This window comes from Ursus arctos, unplaced genomic scaffold, assembly GCF_023065955.2.
Source record: "Ursus arctos isolate Adak ecotype North America unplaced genomic scaffold, UrsArc2.0 scaffold_24, whole genome shotgun sequence".
Taxonomy (NCBI): Eukaryota; Metazoa; Chordata; class Mammalia; order Carnivora; family Ursidae; genus Ursus; species Ursus arctos.
Genome location: NW_026622919.1, coordinates 17,678,705 through 17,697,008, shown reverse-complemented (window position 1 = coordinate 17,697,008; position 18,304 = coordinate 17,678,705). Strand labels below are relative to the sequence as shown.

Here is an 18,304-nt window from a genome sequence, read left to right as displayed (position 1 = left end):
CCAATTATACACTATAATTTTTGGAAAGCAAAAAATAAATACTATAAACAACTCAAAAGATACACAATGCTTAAAATGATTTGCAGCTCTCAGAATAAAAGGCTAATTTCTCTAACACATAAAGAACTCTAACAGATCAATAACAAAAAGACCACTCAATAGAAAAACATGCAATGGATATGGAGGTCTCAGAAAAAGAAATACAAATGGTTTTCGATAATATGAAAAGATATGTAATATCACTTGTAATTAAAGACTTACAAATTAAAACTACAGCAACACACTACTTTTCATTTATCCCACAGGAAAAGATTAAAGAATTGATAACAGATCATTGACAAGGAAGAGTGTATAGAAAGTGACATTCTTTGTGCTTTACTGTGATGGGGTGAACTGGTTATATGAAGAATGCACATACCTTTTGACCCAGCAATTCCAATTCTCAATGTTAATCTAACAAATATGCTCACAGACATAGGAAATAATGTACAAGAATATTCACTGAAGCACTGCTGATAATGTGCTGGAAACAATTTAAAAGTCTATCAGGAAGGGACTGGGTAAACATATTACAGCACATCTGATCAAAAGTATGAGACAACGCTATCTCTCATGATATGAAATAACCTAAGATACATTAGTACACAATGCAGGTTGTAGAACAGTGCATACGATATGCTCCCATTTATGTATATGTGTGGAGAATTTCTGAACCCATGGATACCTCTAGGGGAATTCACAAAAACGGGTAAATAATAATTGCTTCAGCAGAAAAAAAATGAGAGAGAAGAGAATAAAGGAAGACTTTTCACTGCAAATCCTCTTATACCTTTAGAACTTTATAATACCTAATACATTACCTACCTCAAAAAGCAATTTTTTAAAAAGTCTACAAAGTAAAATACTCAAGTGCAAAACTATCAACATTGGCCTTAATGTATAAACTGTCCCAGTTTCTTGGGACATTAATTATATGGAAGCCTGGCCCAGCAAATAGGAAGAAATGAAAATCAGAACTAGCTACAGGATGTCAAAGAAAAACCTATAATCTTCAATTTCTTTATTACATCTGACAGCCTGCCTAAGCCAGCTATGATTATTTTCCTGGGAGGCAAGTGTACGCATTGTGTATACTATACCACTGGAGACCACTGTATTTTTGGTCAATTAAAACTGCTCGAGATTGCTCAGGCCATGGCTATTTCCAAGGAACTAGCACTGTATTGGCATATAAGACCAATACTGCAAGAAACATAAAATAATGGGGCTTTTTCTTTTCCAAAAAATAAAGATTTTATTTATTTACTTACTTGAGAGAGAGAGAGAGAGAGGGTGTGAGGGGCAGAGAGGGGGTGAGAGAAATCCAAGCAGACTCTACACTGAGCTCAGAGCCCCATGTGGGGCTAAACCTGATCATGACCTGAGCTAAAACCAAGAATCAGATGCTCAACTGACTGTACCACCCAGGTGCCCCAATAATGAGGCCTCTAATTAGAAGAACAAAAGCTTTGTCAGAAGTTACTTTGCTATAAATAAAAGAGAAATCACTAAGTAAGCACTCAAGTAATTATCGAATACCAAAATGAACTATGAGCTAGGTGATGTGATGCTGGGCTGCCCAAGACAGATATTACTCCTGACTTTAAGAAATATACAAAACAATCTAATGGTGAAATAGGCATTGTACAATCAAAACTGTGATAAACCCTATAAAAGAGAAGTGCAGGGTGCTGTAAGGGTATGTTACTGAGTCCCCTAACCGAATCTAGGAGGATCAGAAAAGATTTCTCCGCAAAAGTGATATTTAAGCATATTTTGAAGAATCGAGGAGCTGCCTTCCAGGCCGAATTGGAAGGCAGAATTAGCTACAGCATGTACAAAGGCCTTGGGTGAGCTCTGAACCTTTAAGGAATTGGGGGGGGGGGGGGGAGAAAGAAAAAAAGAAAAAAAAAAAAAAATCAGCAAGCCAGACCACTCATAACAACAAGAGAGTAAGTACAAAGACGTGATGCTGGAGAAGTAGGTAAGGCCAGATCACACCTTGTTAAATGAAGAGGGAAGGCCTTAAAGGGAAAACAAGTTTTCAGGTAAGTGACCTGGTTAGATTTGTTTTATAAAGACAATTCTAGCTGCTGTGAGAATAGATGAGGATATAGGGTATATAGTAAAAGTATAAAGAAATGCAAAGGAATAATGAATTCACTTAGTGCAAGGTCTACAATGGAAGCTGGGGGAAGGAGGATGCAATCAAGTGAGGAAACACCTGATCTTTACTGGTAATATTTTATTTTCCTAAGCTGCAAGGTGGTTATGTTAAGTATTTATTGTAGTATTATTACTTTTTCTAAGTATCTCATACTATCCCCCCTTTTAAAAACAAGAGCAAATGTGGAAAGACCATTTTTTTAATGCAGATTCCTGGGCCTCAACCCTGAAGATTTTGATTCAGTAGGTCTTTAACTGCTTTTTTTTTTTTTTTTAAGATTTTATTTATTTGACAGAGACATAGCCAGCGAGAGAGGGAACACAAGCAGGGGGAGTGGGAGAGGAAGAAGCAAGCTCCTAGCAGAGGAGCCTGATGTGGGGCTCGATCCCATAACGCCAGGATCACGCCCTGAGCCAAAGGCAGATGCTTAACGACTGAGCCACCCAGGCGCCCCGGAAAGACCATTTTTAATTGACTATAATAGTCTTAGGAAAAGGTGGCTTAGACTAGGATGGGGAGACTAAAGGTAGAGAAAAATCACAAGTCTGCCCTCAGTAAATTGTTGATAGAGCCACTTAATGAAATGGTACAGTGAAGAAGGTCTAGGTTTGGAGCCAAGATCAAGAGATCAGTCTGGGCATCTCAATTCAAAGTACCTCTGAGGCTAAGTAGAGATGTTGAGTAGGCAGCTGGGATCAGAAAAGAAGTTTGGGAGGCAGACAAAAATCTGGGAGTATTCAAAATACATACTGTAACTGAAGCCACATAATGAATGAAATTAGAGGACCAAGACTTGAGAAAGATCATCAATTAAAGATCTGGTACAAGTGGATGAGGGGGGGAACCTGAAGGAATAGCCAGAGAGCAAGGCGGAAAAATCAGAAGCCAGGAGAAAAGAGTACTTCAGAAAGGAAAACTTTGAATCAAAATAAACACCTATTGGGGTGCCTGGGTGGCTCAGCTGGTTGAGCATCTGCCTTAGGCAGGTCATGATCTCAGGGTCTGGGGATCGAGCCCTATGTCTGGCTCCCTGCTCAGCAGGGAATCTGCTTTTCCCTCTGCCCCTCCCCTCTCGTGATGGCGTGCACACGCTCGCTCTCTCTAATAAATCAAATAAAATCTTAAAAAAAGAGATTTTATTTGTCAGAGAGAGAGAGAGCACAAGCAAAGAGAGCAGCAGGTAGAAGAGGCACAGGGAGAAGCAGGCTCCCCACTGAGCAAGGAGCCGGATGCAGGACTTAATCCTAGGGTTCTGGGTTCATGACCTGAGCTGAAGACGGACGCTTAACCAACTGAGCCACCCAGGCGTCCCAATAAATACAATCTTTAAAAATAAATAAATAACTGAAAATAAACACCTATTCTGAAACGGGCATTTCGGAATCTGAGGTCCAAGAATGAGTCAAAGGGAATTCCCTAAAAACAGAAGTCCAGATCTACCTTATTCTGATCATTCCCAAAAGAAATGTTGTAACTCAGTTAAGTAACAATAAATTCAGTCAAAACTGATATATCATACAAAGATGCAGATGAAAATAACCTTTTTAACTATGAGACTTGAATACAGTTTACAGATTAGAGGATATTTGGGATGTATGAAGTTTATTCTATTTCTGTTGGGAAAAAACATAAAAACTTACTCCAAAATCCTGTACATTTCTTTTGTTTCAAAGATTTCAGAGAATTTCTAAATTGCTAAACCTTTCAGCATGTTAAACTGTAAGCACTTTGAGAGCAAAAACCACACAGTGTTCATCTTTAGCATCGAGCATTCTAGCAAATAACTGAACGGAAAAAAAAAGTTCACTGAATGAATGAACTGCTACCAGAGTACTTTTGTCCAAATTGTGCTGGTGCTACAAGCAACATAGCTCAAAAATACAAACTTTAACTGAGGGCTCTACTCATTCCACGGAACACTTCTTTTCTTAGAAATAAAACGGTATCTGCAAAGAGATCTCATCTCTGTCCTGAGGAGGAAAAAACCCTTTGGGCAACACATTCCACACAGGTTTCAATGACAAACTTGAAGGCTGTCAACCCCTACAATGTTTGCAAAATTCAAGAATGTACTACTACTATGCCAGCCAGTATTGTCTGGTCACTCATTCTAAAGAGCTGTAGAAAATAGCAATGTTTAGACTTAAAAGAATAGGTCTTTATTTCCACAAAAACTAAACTCATCAGTTGCAGTAGCAGGTCTGAAAACTGTTGGCACTTAGCTGATATTAACGGTTTAGAACTGTGTTTTAGGTTAATGATATCACCTAAAATCTATTATCATATGGATTTTCAAAGAAATGGTCTTAAAAAAAAGTAATCCCACTTTTCTTTGCCTAAATTTCTATCAGATATTTTGGATAGGAGCCGCACATTTCTATGCTATAAGCACCAATTAATAAAAATAAATACAAACATTTGCAAGTAAAAAAAAAAAAAAAACCACACACAACACCAATTTGAAAATAAGTAAGTATACTCCCAGATGCACTAACTATCCAGACTAATAATAATGAAAAAAAGAAGGGAACACAGCTCATTTACTTTGAATGTGAACAAACCACAAATAAAAAGCCCAGTGTTTGGACCGCATCTCTTTGCACTGAATTAGGCATGGAACAAAATACGCATTTATTAAGAGAATGATATCTAGATTTTAATTATGCATTTTGTATTTTAGGATCCCAATTACTGACTTGATAGGAGAGCCTGGAGCTAGGGTGGTGGTGCAGCTAATCAGAGAAGGATCCTCTATTCCTTCCCTTTTGCTAATTTAATATAATATAAATATAATACAAATATAAATGGGAATAAAAATAATTAGTAAGGGTAACAGTATTTAAGTAAAATTGGTATGTTGAAGATATGTTAACTTTTTAAATCCTTTGGATTGAAGGCTTAAAGTCAATTCTACCTTCATGAACTGAATTCAAAGTCTCTGGGTCCTTTGCTCCTTTTTGAGAGAGCTGTGGTGGCTACCCAGCACAGACAGAAAACCAATTCTGAAGTCACACAACCTAAAAAAGAAGCTAAGAGCATTAACTTTTAGAAAGGATGTTTGAAATACTTTGGAAAAGTGCACAACAGTTTAAGACAAGCAGTAAACAGCACCAAACCATTACAGATCAGAACGAATAAAATAGGTAGAACTTCCATATAGCTCCTACGTATTCTCTTCAAAATGTCCTTTCCTTACAATACTCTCTGCTCACAAAGATCTGGCTAACACTAAGATGCAGATTTGTTTACTACAGCTTTTCACCTCTTACCCATAAGAGTCAGTTCATTTCTTCAGTTCTGCCATCATATAGCACTTGAGAAATCTAAAGCAACTGCAATACACTATGCTAAATTCCAAAAAAAAAATAAATAAAGCCAACAAAACTCCAGGAAACGTGGTAACCACAATTCACAATATATTCAGTCAGAAGCTCTGGAATTAAGTTTATTTTTCTGCATCCTTACTCTGAATAATACCTAAACCCTCTTTAGGGGGTAAAGGATTTGATCCCTAAAATACATTATTAAACCCCTTTCCTACAGATATGTGATGTACTCGAGATATGCTGTTCCCCGTTTATCAGGAATTAAAATCCCCTTCATTTATACAGCTTGATTTTTATAGCGCTTTCACATATATTCACTCGAAAGTATACACAACACGAACGTATAATAATTTTAGACTAATCAGGCACAAGATTACGCTTATCCAGAACTTATTCTATCTTGATTTACTCGATTCCACAAAGTACGGTCTTGATGCTAACATAATAAAGCGTGAGCACAATGAAATCTGTTACCATTGCAGGTTCTCAATGAACAAACATTCCTTCAAATGATAAATCCGAACTCGCCCGCTTCGCAAAGAAAACGTAATCCCAATCTTAGAAACAATCGCAAGGGAAGGAAAACAACGCAAATTCTAAACCACACATTCACGTAAATCCTTTCAACTCAAAGCTCCAAACGCAGCCACCAACCACACAACTGGCCACAATCGCAGCTTTAGCGCCTTCTCTTAATTTCGAATCTGCAGATCGAAGGGAAAACAAAACAGTCGTCCAAAGTTTCACGAAGTGGAAAAAAAAATCATTTCAAGTAAAGGAAACATGTTAATCAAGAGGCGACCGCGCCATTCCCCCGGCCCCCCGTTTCCCTCCTTCCAGCCCTCGAACTTAAATCTTGTCTAAAACACTGGCGGGAGGCAGGAGTCCCTATAGCGGTGTTAGAAGGAGTCAAACGAACCGCACGCCGCCCGGAGAGATGTCAGGGGCCGAGCTTCGGGAGACAAAGACCAGCCGGCGAAGCGCCCCGGCGGCGAGGGGCGGCCCCGGCGCGGCCCTGCGCCCCTAACCGCCCCGAGGAGTTGCGAGCACCTCCGAGCGCCGCCCAAGTGCGCGCCCGGGGTCCTCCGGGCTCCCCGCCCGCCCGGCGCGGCCGCCGCCGCCCGGACCCACCCCCGAGCCGTTTCCCTCCCAATTTGGGAACCGCGCGCCCAGGGACAAAGGGGGAGGGCACGCAGGGAGCAGCGGCGGGCCGCTGGTCAGACGCCCCTCCAGGATCGGCGGGAAGTCTCGGCAGCAGCCCCTCCCGCCCCCCTGCCGCACTCTTCCCGCGACCCCGGTTCCCCGCGTCCCCCCCCCGGCCCCTCCTCCAGCCTCCCCACAAGTTCTCCCGCCCCCACCCCTTGCCCGCTCCTCAGTCGACCCCGCGGCCGCCCCTCACCGGGCGGCGTGTTCCCCCGGAGCCGCCTCCTCCGCCGGGCCTCGGCCCGTCCCGCCGGCCGCCGCCTCATGTGCCCCGCGTAGCCATCGCCTTCGCCTTCGCCTTCGCCGCCACCCGCGCCTCTCCTCCAACTCTCGCCGCCGCCGCCCTCTCCTCAGTCTCCAGCCGAGACCGAAGCCGCTCCCGCCGCCGCCTCCCGCTCCCGCCGCCCGGACCCGCGGGGAGGCGCCTGCGCACTACGCGCCGCGGTGGGGGCGGGGGCGTCCCGCCGCGGCCTGGGAGCAGGGGGCGCGCGGCACGTGGCGCTCGGGTGGGAGGGGGCGCCCCGGAGCGTGCGCGCGGCGGCGCGGGCGCCCAACTTTCTGCGGTCGGGCCCTCGCGCGCTCCCGGGCGGTCCCGGGGGCGCCGAGCGTGTCGGTGCCACCAGCGTGGAGTCTGGACCTGGGTGGGCGCGGACCTCCCCCCGGGACAGTTCATTCCTCCGGCTTGGTTCTCGGGACAGCAGTCCCCCGCGGCCAGTGCCTCACTTTGGGCGGGCTACTAATGGCGCGGTGAGGACACGCCTTACCTGAGCATCCTAGGTCGGTCCTACGAGCCCCGGAGTTGTCTTCTGTGCGCTCCGCCGAGGCCTGGGTCCAGTGTGACACATCAGGATGCTGACGCCCCGTTCTAGGTTCTGCTCCCACTGGCCCTCGTCGGGTTAATTATCCTAGCTCCTTTGAGTCTTGGCTTTTAGTGGCGTTCTAGATACTTTTGAGGTCCTGGACTTCTCAGATTAGCAAGACCCTAATAGGCCATTTCCTCTTAACCCCTTGCATCCCAGCAGGATCCCATCCGAAGGACTTTCTGAAGAATTTGTATGCATGGAAGCTCCGGCCTTAAACTGCCTCGCTTTGAAGGAATCTGGAAACTCCTCAAATGCTTTAAGTACAGTGAGTCCGTGCATAACAACGGAAGGCGTCCTGAGGAGATGGGAGAGTACTTTGTAGTGTTTAACAACTCCTGTACTCCTGAATTATCTTATTTGACCATCACTATACAAAAGGATGGGCTTCCATTTTACCCTTTTGACCACAGAGGAAATTAAGCTCTAACAAATGAGGTGACTTGCTACAGGTCAAACTCTCCCACCCCTAACGCCAGGCCGGAACTAAGTGGCTAGCCCAGAGGGCTGGCCATCTGGCCCACTGACAAAAGTTTTGTTTGGCCACTAGGATGTTTTCTAAAAGTATGAATTATTTGCCAAATTTTAAAATCCAGATTTTTGGCTTCTCTCTAAGTGCTGGGGGGAAAAATTGCTCCCTTTGAGGCTCTAGTTTCACCGGGTGGCTACTTCTCAGTAATAGCTGTTTATGCAGGGTAGGCACTGTTCCCACTTAGCTGCTTGAATCATTTTCCTTATCTGCTTGGCCACTGTATTTAAGTTCTCCTCCCCCCTCCCCCCACTGAACTCGCCATGCCCCAGTTGTCCCCAACCCTCTTCCTTATCACATTACCTCTCTACAAATGTATTTAAAACGACAAGTGTGAGGACCTTGTAAATATATGAAAATACAATAAAGAACATGTCAAACTAAAATAACACAGGAGACAACATCACTATATATGCTGATTAAAACATTAAAACTAACATCCTGCGTGCAACTCTCTATTGGTACAAGTTGCCTTGGAAAAATGGTAATATCTACTGAAGCTAAACCTATGCGTACACTGTGACTGTAATTTCATGGAAATTCCACAGCAATGTGTAGAGATGCACACGAACTACATGGGTTAATGTGTTCACAGCAGCATTATTTGTTAGAGCCAAAAAACTGGAAACCCTCCCCCAAATGTCCAACAACTGTAGAAGGGATAGGTGAAATGTTGTAGTCACACAATGCTACCTTATGCAGCAATGAGAAGGAACAATCTATAATTACAAGATAGATGAATCTCACAAAACTTTCCCTTCATATGAAGTTCAAAAACAGGCTAAAATGTCCTGTGCTGTTAGGAATAAGGATAGTGGTTACCTAGGGGCCAGGTTAGTTACGGGGAGCATGAGGGGGCTTCTGGGGGACTGGTCCTGTTCTATTCTTGATCTGGAGGATGAGTACACAAGTGTGTTCGGTTACCACATCTGAGCCCTACGCTTTCGATAGTGCACTTTTGTGCAGCATATTCAGATTTCTGGGTGGCTCAGTTGGTTGGCTGACTCTGTTTCTGCTCAGGTCACGGTATCAGGGTTGTGGAATAGAGCTCTGCGTCAGGCTCTGCGCTGGGCAGGGAGTCTGCTTGAGATTTGCTCCCTCTGCCCCTTGTGGTGCACCGTCTCTCACCAACATAGATCTTAAAAAAAAAAAAAAAAAAAAAAAAAAGCTTTTAAAGTGGTGTCAGGGGCGCCTGGGTGGCTCAGTCATTAAGCCTCTCCCTTCAGCTCAAGGCGTGATCCCGGTGCTCTGGGATCGAGCCCCACATCAGGCTCCTCCACTGGGAGCCTGCTTCTCCCTCTCGCACTCCCACTCCCCCTGCTTGTGTTCCCTCTCTCGCTGGCTGTCTCTCTGTCAAATAAATAAATAAAACCTTAAAAAAAAAAATAAAGTGGTGTCAAAACATTTGATTATATATGTGTATATTATATATTAATAATACATATTAAATGTTCATTAGGTATTATTTTCCTATAAGTTCATGGATGAAACTGCTGAGGAAGGCTTCCTATCTTTTAGCATTGCCCGTTCCTCATGGAGATTGGGAGCAGCACATTTTCTATATTTGTTACCTTACTACTAAGCCAGTAGCCCCCCCCCCCATCTTTTCTTCCATCTTTTAAAGATGGAAATAATGAGGGGCACTTGGGTGGCTCAGTTGGTTAAGTGTCTGCCTTCAGCTCAGGTCATGATCCCGGAGTCCTGGGATTCTGGGATCAAGCCCCAAGTCAGGCTCCCTGCTCAGCGGGAGAGTCTGCTTCTCCCCTTCCCTATGCCCCAACCACCCCCCCCCATGGTCTCTCTCTCATTCTCTCTCAAATAAATAAATGAAATCTTAAAAAAAAAAAAAAAAGATGGAAATAATAAGACCCATGGAAGCTAAACTGTTTTACCTGCAGGTAGTTTAAAAAAAACAAACCAGAAATATAACTCTTCTTTTATCACCTTGCCAGCTAGTGTCATCTTTTAATCCAGTTGTAGGTGGTAAACTGAAGCCAGAAACCTAAGCCAGAGGATCTCTGATCCAGGCAGTCACCAGTGATGTAGGAAAGATGTTAGGGTTCAAAGCCGGCAGCCAAGAAAGAATTCTTTTTCTTTTTTTTAAGATGTCATTTATTGATTAGAGAGAAATCATGAGCAGGGGGGAGGGGCACAGGGAGAAGCAGACTCCCTGCTGAGTGGAGAGTCCTACCCGGGACTTGATCCCAGCACCCCAGGATTATGACTCGAGCTGAAGGCAGATGCTTAACCCACTGAGCCACCCAGGCGCCACAAGGAAGAATTCTTGAGATGTCTTTGGTGCAAAAAGGTGGTTTTATTAAAGCACGGGGCTGGGACCTGCGGGCACAAAGAGCCACGCTGGGGTTGTAAGGAGCAATTGATGATATGCTTGGAGTTGGAGGTAAGGGAAAAGGGAGGTTTTCAGAAGAACTTTCATATGCTAAAGAGGACCTAAGAGATACTGGAGGCCTTGCTATTGTCAAGTTAAGGTTGTTTTTCCCTCTAGCAAGGTATTAACATTAAGATAGTTGGGGGGGGGGGGGACAAAAAGTTGGGAGCTTCCAGGAGAAACATCATACTCTGCCTGCCTCAAGTATTGGTCAATGGGCAGCAGGTTATAAGGACATTTAATTTTATCTACATTTCCTTCTGGAAGCTAGGTTATTGATAAGAATGCTTTTTTTCTTGTAAATCACTAAGACATTTGTAAACTGAGGGAGACTCCTGTCTTGCAGGAGAGTAATCTTTATAAGTTAACCATTTGTTTTTCATTCCCTTAGCTTTAGGGCTGAGGAATGTCACATACATCCCGCCTGGGGGGGGAGGGGGTTGTCGGGCGTCACCTTGCGCTTTGTCCTCAGCTTGCCTGCTGCTCCCTCATCAACCAGGATCTGGAGCAAACCAGGACAACCGCTAGAATGTGAGTTCCCTGAAGTCAGGACCACTGCCTCTCAGCTTTAGAGCAAAGCACAGCACATAGTAGGTGCTTAGCAAGTCCATGCCGAGTGAATGAGTGACTGAGAGCTAGCCAGGGCTAGCACAAAGAGACAGGCTACCCGAGGGAAGGAACAAAAAAGCCCCAGGCTTCAAACAGGGAAGGGTCTGGTTCCCAAGCCTCTGGCAGAGAGTGGTGGAGGCGGGTGCTGTGAGAACCGCATCCCTTTTTATTCACATGGGGCCCAGGCAGGAAAGGATCAAAACCCAGTTTGAGAACTTGAGAGTCACCCTGGGGCTCTGTGGTTTGGGAACTGCAGGGTCAACTTGGAAGACTCCAGTGTGTCACTATTTCCATTACACATTTTCCAGGGTCCCCACTTGGCTGATAAACTCAGAGTGGATTGTTGTGTCCTGGGGGATGGGAGCAAAGGCTCAGAGAGGTAGGATTTTTGGAAAGCTCCCCGTTGGCAACAGGAAGCCCTGCGGGCCCTAGACGGGCTGGATAGCCTGGATAGCAAGGAAGCTTTTTGTTAAAGCAGCTCTTGATTGCATGTGCTAATGGGGAGGCGGGTATTAGTAGCACACCCCTTGCCCCAGAACCCCCCCCCCCCCGCAGTTTCAGTTGACCTGTGGGACACATTATACTGTTTCTCCCTGTCACAGGGATGGCGGGTGAGACAGACTTTTTGTTGTCGAAAAATTTTTTGAATATAACAAGTAGTATAAGAAGGAACAGTAAGATGACCCCCACCAGTGCTTCCCTGAGCCCAGTTAGCAGTTCCTGTGTATTAATGCCTAATTTTAAATTAAGGTCAATTTACTTGCAAATGAGGGATAGGAGAAGTGTGTGCAGGAGATGGGGGTGAGGAGAAGCATTTGGGAGAGGACCCGTTCTGGTACCACCCACCAGGGAAGGACTTTTGGATGCACCTAGAACGCAGTGTGCTGGCTCAGGAACTACCCTGCTTTTGTGAGAAGCAGTGCGGTAGGTGCAGTCTTTGAATTTCTGGAAGTTCTCTCTGCCCAGCTGTTTGTACTTGTTTACTCATTTCTACAGTGGTGTGAGAATGGGATGGTGAAATGCACATGAAGTCCCATTATTACTTGTGATGTTAATTTTCCACTGTAATCTGGTCTATAGTAGTTAACATTATTGGTTGGATAGCTCCGCCGTTTCCTTGCTGTGCAGTCTGGCTGTTACTTAACCTTTCTGAGCATGGTTTCCTCATCTGTAAAATGGGGATAAAGAGATCCATCTGTTGGAGCTGTTGTGAGGAGTAAATAAAATATGTGAAGTGCCTAAACCTTGTGGGCTCCAAAGCCATTAGTCCCCTCCCACGGTGCTCGTTAGAGGAAGCCAGGTAGTTTGGGTATTCAAAAGCACCCAACACAGGGATCTCAGCAAAACATTTCACATCTCTGGCACATCCATTCATCATCTGAGACAGGTGTGTCTCAATACACAGCTCAAAATTGGTCCTTCACCAAGACGTGATCCTACCTCGTCAGCATTACTACAGTTGGATGCAGCCTTCCAATCGCTACCATCCACGCCCTCTTAGAAGCTTTTTAAATATATGAGTAGTCTCCCCAGAAAGACTGGTGGTAACAAAGGCGCTTTCCTGGCCCCAGGCCTGTGGCTCTCGGGGCTGTCCTTGGACAAATACTGCAAGGTCCTTTGAACTCACTGCCTGCTTTTAGGGGAGGGGATGTCTTACCCTCCCTACCCCAGGCACTTTCTACAGGCTGCCTCAGCCTCACCCTGTTATCTAGAAACTTCCACTGCCCCAGCCTTCTCCTGTTCCCCCACCCCTGGCACCTCAAGTCCCTGAAACACTACTATATATGGCCTAATGTCTTCTCTCCTGTGATTCCCCCAGCCCTTCAGCCTGGGTTCTCCCCATTCCAACCCCAATTCCAGCATCTTCAGTTCCTTGTCCAGTTCATTCCTCAGCATCCCCTCACTCACAGAACTCCTTAGCTCAAGGCAAGAGTTGCTGGCCCTCCTTTCCCTGCCTGGTCCCTCAGCTCCCTTGGGCTATACATAGCATGGCAATGCCTTAGCTCTGTAGCACTTCAAGCTCTAGCCACCCCCCTCCCAACACAATAGGGAGAACAAGCCTGAAGCTTCCAGTTAGGGTTGGGAAGGCTGAAAAAGAAAAGAATGTTGGAGGGGGACAAGAGCGTGCTGAATTGGGACCACTCGGAACGTGGTGTGCTTTCCATCTGTTGTCAGGGACTTTCCGCTTCTGCCCCAGCCTGCTCCCCGTTTCCTGACACTTGCTCGTTCGGGAGGAAGAGGAGCAGGCCGTGTGCGGGGGAATTCTAACAATCATCTTACTTGACTCTTACAACGACCCTATGGGTAGATGGACACCTCCATTTTACAGGTGATGTCATAGACTCAAAAGACATTTGAGTGGCAAAAGACTGAGTATTCAGAGAGTGGTCATTCAAGCAGCTAACTGACCTCATGTCTGCCTGTGGCCTGTGCTCCGGATGCATTAAGTCTGTCTGCATCCCTCAATTAGACCCTTCTAAATTAGAATTTGTATGAGTGTGACATGACCTGGAAGGAAAAAAGGTTTACTAAGTCAATTACTAATGTAGAAATGCTTCAATAGAAATAATTATTGAAGACTTGGCATAGTAACAAAAATGTTATCATAATTTATCTTAGCTGTTTAACTGAAGCGGTACTCTGCAGAAATCTGTTCCTTGAAGTTTTAGTGTGTTTTCAGAAGTAAAAAGCAATTTTATTTCTTCTATTTCAAGACTTTCCCTCCAGTTTACAATCCTTCTCCCATTAGTCCAGAGCAGTGAGATTTGATTTTAGGACCAGTTATTAGTCCTTCTTTTTTCTGTCACTTTCTGTGACCTGGAGCAAGACATTTAACCCAAGCCTCAGTTTTTCATCTGTGAAATGGGAATAATTGTACCTACCTTACAGAGTTGTGAGGATTAAATAAAATAACCTCTTTAAAGCAGTTAGCACGTTTCTTGCCCCACAGGTGCTTAGAAAATCATAGCAACTATGTGTCTTATTCCTTTTTCAATCCAGGGCTGAGATGCTATCGGAGCATCAACAGAAGGGAGAACCTCTCAAGGAAGTTGAACTTCCCTCTCCACAGCTTGGCCCCTGTTCTCCAAAGGGCTTGGAGTTGATGCTGATTCTTGCTCTGTCTCATCCAGGCATTGCCATCGCCCTGCCTCTGGCCCAGACCATCCATCTCTTGAGAATTCAGGCCACCGCTGGGACCAGGGGAGGCAGCCTGGGAGAGTGTGTGTGAATGACTGGGAGGAGAGTTCCCATGGACGCTGGGGATATGTGAAGGCCCTGGGGAGCTACTGTGACCCTGGGTCTTTTCCTAGAGCAGTCAGTGCTGGGGAGAGAGAAGAAAGACTTCAGCTGGACAGATTTCCAGTGTTTGAAAAGCCCCTTTGGGACAAGACACGTGGGGCTGAGGATCTAGGGAAGGAACAAAGGCCTGGGGTGGAGTGGGACTCTCCATGGTGTACTCCAATCTTTTTCCACTTGCTTATTAGCAAGAAGGTTCTTTCCTCTTCTCTGAATCCGGGGTGCCACAATTGCTTAGCATTCCTGAGCTTCGGCCTCGATGGACAGGGTTTCTGCCTGGCCGGTCTGTGGAAAGCTGGCTACAAGTACAAACTCTGGAGCCAGTCAGTCCTAGATTCAGATCGTGACGCTGCCCTTCACTAGCTGTGCACCCTTGCATAAGTCATTTAGCCTCTCGGAAGCTCAGTTCCCAGTCTGAACAACTACTTACTGTATAGAACTGAAAGGCCTGAAATGTAAATACCTCAAACAAAATAGGTGGTAACGCAGGTCAATTGTCATCTCTGTCCCCAGTGAGCGTGAGCGGGCATTCCCCCCCCCCCCCCCCCCCCCCCCCCGCAGGCAGTATAAAGAGCACTGGAGAGGTGAGGAAGTCCTAGTGGTTACAAACTGAATGAATCTCCTTGGTCCTGAAAGCATCCTTGAAAGGATCAAGACCACAATTGGAAATTGGGGCATTTTATTTACATCCCACATTGTTCGTGTTTGAAGCAGTATAGCTTGGGGGAGAACCAAGGACCTCTATCCTTTCTTGCCTCTGCATTTCCAGCTCAGTTCCCTGTAGCAAGTCCCTGTCCGATCCAGCCCCTTACATCCATGGGAATTAACAGACTGAATCTAGTTAAGGGCTCCCCGCCATCTGATCTTTCCTTACTTTCCAGTGCTTGCAGCTCTGGCCTGGAACTCAGCAAATGGGGGGTTAAGACTGATGCCCTGGCCTATCTCCTCCCCTCTCCGTTCCTGACTTCAAAGTCCCCATTAAAGCTTGCTTCCCTGACCCCACAGTGGCAGCTCCATCATCAGCTCCTGGCCTGTTCAAAACAGCAGATGCTGAGCCCTGGCCTGGCTGCTCGCTCTCTACTTTCTAGCCATCTCCTAGGGTAAGCACCAGCATGCTGAGAACCTGTGGGGCCGACAGTCCTTGCTCCCTCAGGAGAGAAGAGACAACCAGGAATAGAGGTCACCGCACACAGGGAGTCTGTCGCATGGTTAGACCTAGAAGGCACCCTGCAGGCAGAAGCCCTGGTCTGTGGACCTGGACTCTGGGACTCCGTCTAGTTTGTGATCAGAGCAGATGTTTATGGGGGTTAGCAAGTAGAGCAACAGGGATCACCTGCCCAGGGAGGGAGGCAGGGGTTTGGCAATGGCAAAGAACCTGGCAAGAGATGGAAATGGGAGCAGTTCAGGGACCAGAATTAGTTCCATTAGTACTAATGTCCAAAATCTATGCTAAATTATTCACAAATCAATGTCCAATCATTTTAATCTTTGGCTCTGGTGATTCAGTAACCAGTGCTGGAACACTGTCTGGGATGGCTCTGGCTCCCTGGGGCCAGATCCTGTTCTGTAGCTCCCTCAGGAACAATTGTCACAGATTCAAGGCCAGTGGGGGTCCCAAGGCTCAAAGCCTGTTCCTCCCACCCTCATCTGTGGATTTTTCCAGCTGCTTTTTTTCTTGACCCAAGGATCACATAGGAATACAGATGGAAGTGGGGGGTGGGTGGAAGCAGAGAAAACAGTGAAGTCAGAATGAGCTGGGGAAGAGGCAAATGTTATGAAGAGGTGGGAGAAATGGCACTAGTGGTCCAGCCATCTGAGGCGGGACACTTGGGACATCTTTTCAAGTAGCGGCTGTGTTGGGGCATGGTAAGAGAGGGTCTTAGCTGGCAACTCCCTCCTTTCTCCCCCAGATTGAGGAGAATCAGGAGTTCTTATTGTGGGGTGCCTCTTTCTAGGACTGGGCTGAAGCCTCAGAGCCCCAGCTGCTAACACCTGGGGCCAGGATCATGTCTGCTAACAAAGGCTGGTGGGTACCACCCGAGGGCGAAGACAGCGTGTCTCAGAAGTTCCTGAGGAAGACCAGGGAGTCTCCACTGGTGCCTGCAGGTGAGTAGGAAATTAAGGAATGAGGGCGAGGAGGGGCCTTCCTCAGAGAACAGGTCTACTTTTTTCAAATGAAGCAGAGAACTCAAGTGTCGTACCCACTGAGCAGTCAACAGCTAGGAAAGGAGTGAACCAGCAGCAAAGGGACGAAGGGACATGCCTGACAATGAAATGAGGGAGTCTGGATGGGTGGAGGTGGTGGCCAACTGAGGGCTTGGGGTCTGGGGAAACGTGGGGCATCAACAGCAGTGTCAGGAAAGGAAGGAGCAGTTTGGGATCTCCAGGGCTTCCTTCTTCAAGGTCTTGGGAGAGTAGGAAAGTAGTTGTGGGAGCCCACAGCAGTTGAGGGGCCTGAGCAGAGCCATGGGGGTAGGGGGGTTCAGGATGGGCCATCTGTACATACAGGAGGGCTCATTGGAGAGAGGCAGCCACTTTGAAAATGGAAGTTCAATATTCTGATGATGGTCCCCCCGTCCCACCACGAAGTGCAGGAAAGCAGGGGTTTATCCAGGTGCCCAGGCTACCTAGTGGGGGGAGGTCCTCTCTCATGAGGAGAGCCATGTGACTGATGACTGAGGCCCAGCGGTCACGTTCTCTGCCTACAGGCTTAGGAGGCTGCCTAGCAGTGGCAGCCTACCGGATTTATCGGCTGAAGGCCCGTGGTTCCACCAAGATGTCCATACACCTGATTCACACCCGAGTGGCGGCACAGGCCTGTGCTGTGGGTGCGGTCATGCTAGGTGAGTGGCTGCCGGCGTCCCAGGAGAATCAGAACAGAGCTGATTAGGCAAAATCTGGCTGTGAGTCCTGACAGTTAAGGGATTGTGATTTTAGTCCCTGTTCCCTACACTAGTCTCCACAGCAAGTCTTGGGTGAAGCCCTCAAACCAAGCCACTTTCAGGGTTCCCTGTTTTATCTCCTGTCCCAGGGCTTGTGGGGATGGTGCACAGTTGGCTTTGTGACAGTTTGTCCTAGAGGTGAGAAAAATCACACAGCAGAACACACGCTGAACTTCTCCTCCTCTCTGGGTCAAGAGACAGATAGCTACTGACTAGCTGTGTGACAGCAAATCCCGTTCTCTGAGCCTCAGTTTCCCCGTGTGCAACACAGTGATAAGCACCCTGGCTTGCCGACCTCGCAGGCTGCTGTGAGGTTTCTCAGACAGGTAATCGATGTGGATGAGCTTGTGAACTGGCAGCAGGGTGTTTCCCTAGGCCGTGCAGCAGCTGCTGAGACCCAGAGCAAAAAGATGAGCAAGGAAGCTGGGCTCTCAGGGGAACGGCTGCAGTCAGACTCCTGGGAGAACCAGAGGATGGGTGCAGGGCTCCGTGCTATGGGATGTTTTCCCCTCTCCTTCCTACAGGTGCCGTGTACACAATGTACAGAGACTACGTCAAGAGGACAGCACAGAATCCCGGGGAGAAGTAGGACTCCTATAGGGCCTGGGGCCGCCAGAGCCTCTTCCATCAATCCCTGGTACGTTCCTAATAAAGCAGTTTTGAGGAAAATCAAGTCTCTTCTTCACATGGGGGATAGCAGAGTAAGGGACTGGTAGTGGCTGGTGTGTGTGTGGTTTAGAGAAAGGGCTAGAAATCAGAGTTCTGGCCCCCAGCTCCAGGGCCAGGGAGATTCTCCAGGGGCAATGGCCTCCGGTCCCAGAAGCCTAACACCTCCCAAGCCAGCCCACATCCCACCCAGAAGAAGCAGAGTAGAGAGGTACGGGGGGGGGGGGGGCAGAGGCAAGAAAGTGGCCTCAACGTTAACGGGGACACTGAATTGAGA

At 46.7% G+C, this 18,304-nt stretch overlaps 2 protein-coding genes across 7 annotated transcripts in view; one reads left to right on the top strand and one right to left on the bottom strand.

Annotated features, from left to right (window-relative positions):
- The window catches only part of GJC1 (gap junction protein gamma 1), a 37,858-nt gene extending 29,927 nt beyond the window's left edge, over nt 1-7,931 (bottom strand). For 2 of the 5 annotated variants that reach the window (XM_057317781.1, XM_026512646.4), the window contains exon 1: nt 7,500-7,931. The gene's annotated coding sequence lies outside the window, so the exon portion shown is untranslated. Of the gene's footprint in view, nt 1-6,451; nt 6,617-6,931; nt 7,091-7,499 lie in introns of those variants that run through there. The other 3 variants (XM_026512647.4, XM_057317783.1, XM_026512651.4) reach the window with 3 other exon arrangements.
- A 7,346-nt stretch (nt 7,932-15,277) lies between these two features.
- On the top strand, nt 15,278-18,096 carry HIGD1B (HIG1 hypoxia inducible domain family member 1B). 2 transcript variants are annotated; one of them, XM_057317780.1, is made up of 4 exons: nt 15,278-15,519; nt 16,375-16,525; nt 17,128-17,262; nt 17,886-18,095. In XM_057317780.1, the coding sequence occupies exons 2-4, from the start codon at nt 16,426-16,428 to the stop codon at nt 17,948-17,950; spliced, it is 300 nt and encodes a 99-aa protein (XP_057173763.1). In that variant the 5' UTR covers nt 15,278-15,519; nt 16,375-16,425; the 3' UTR covers nt 17,951-18,095. The 2 variants fall into 2 exon arrangements, with proteins under 2 accessions (XP_057173763.1, XP_026368427.1); XM_026512642.4 differs by lacking the exon at nt 15,278-15,519 and adding an exon at nt 15,563-16,285 and having other exon boundaries at nt 17,886-18,096.
- The last annotated feature ends 208 nt before the right edge of the window (nt 18,097-18,304 follow it).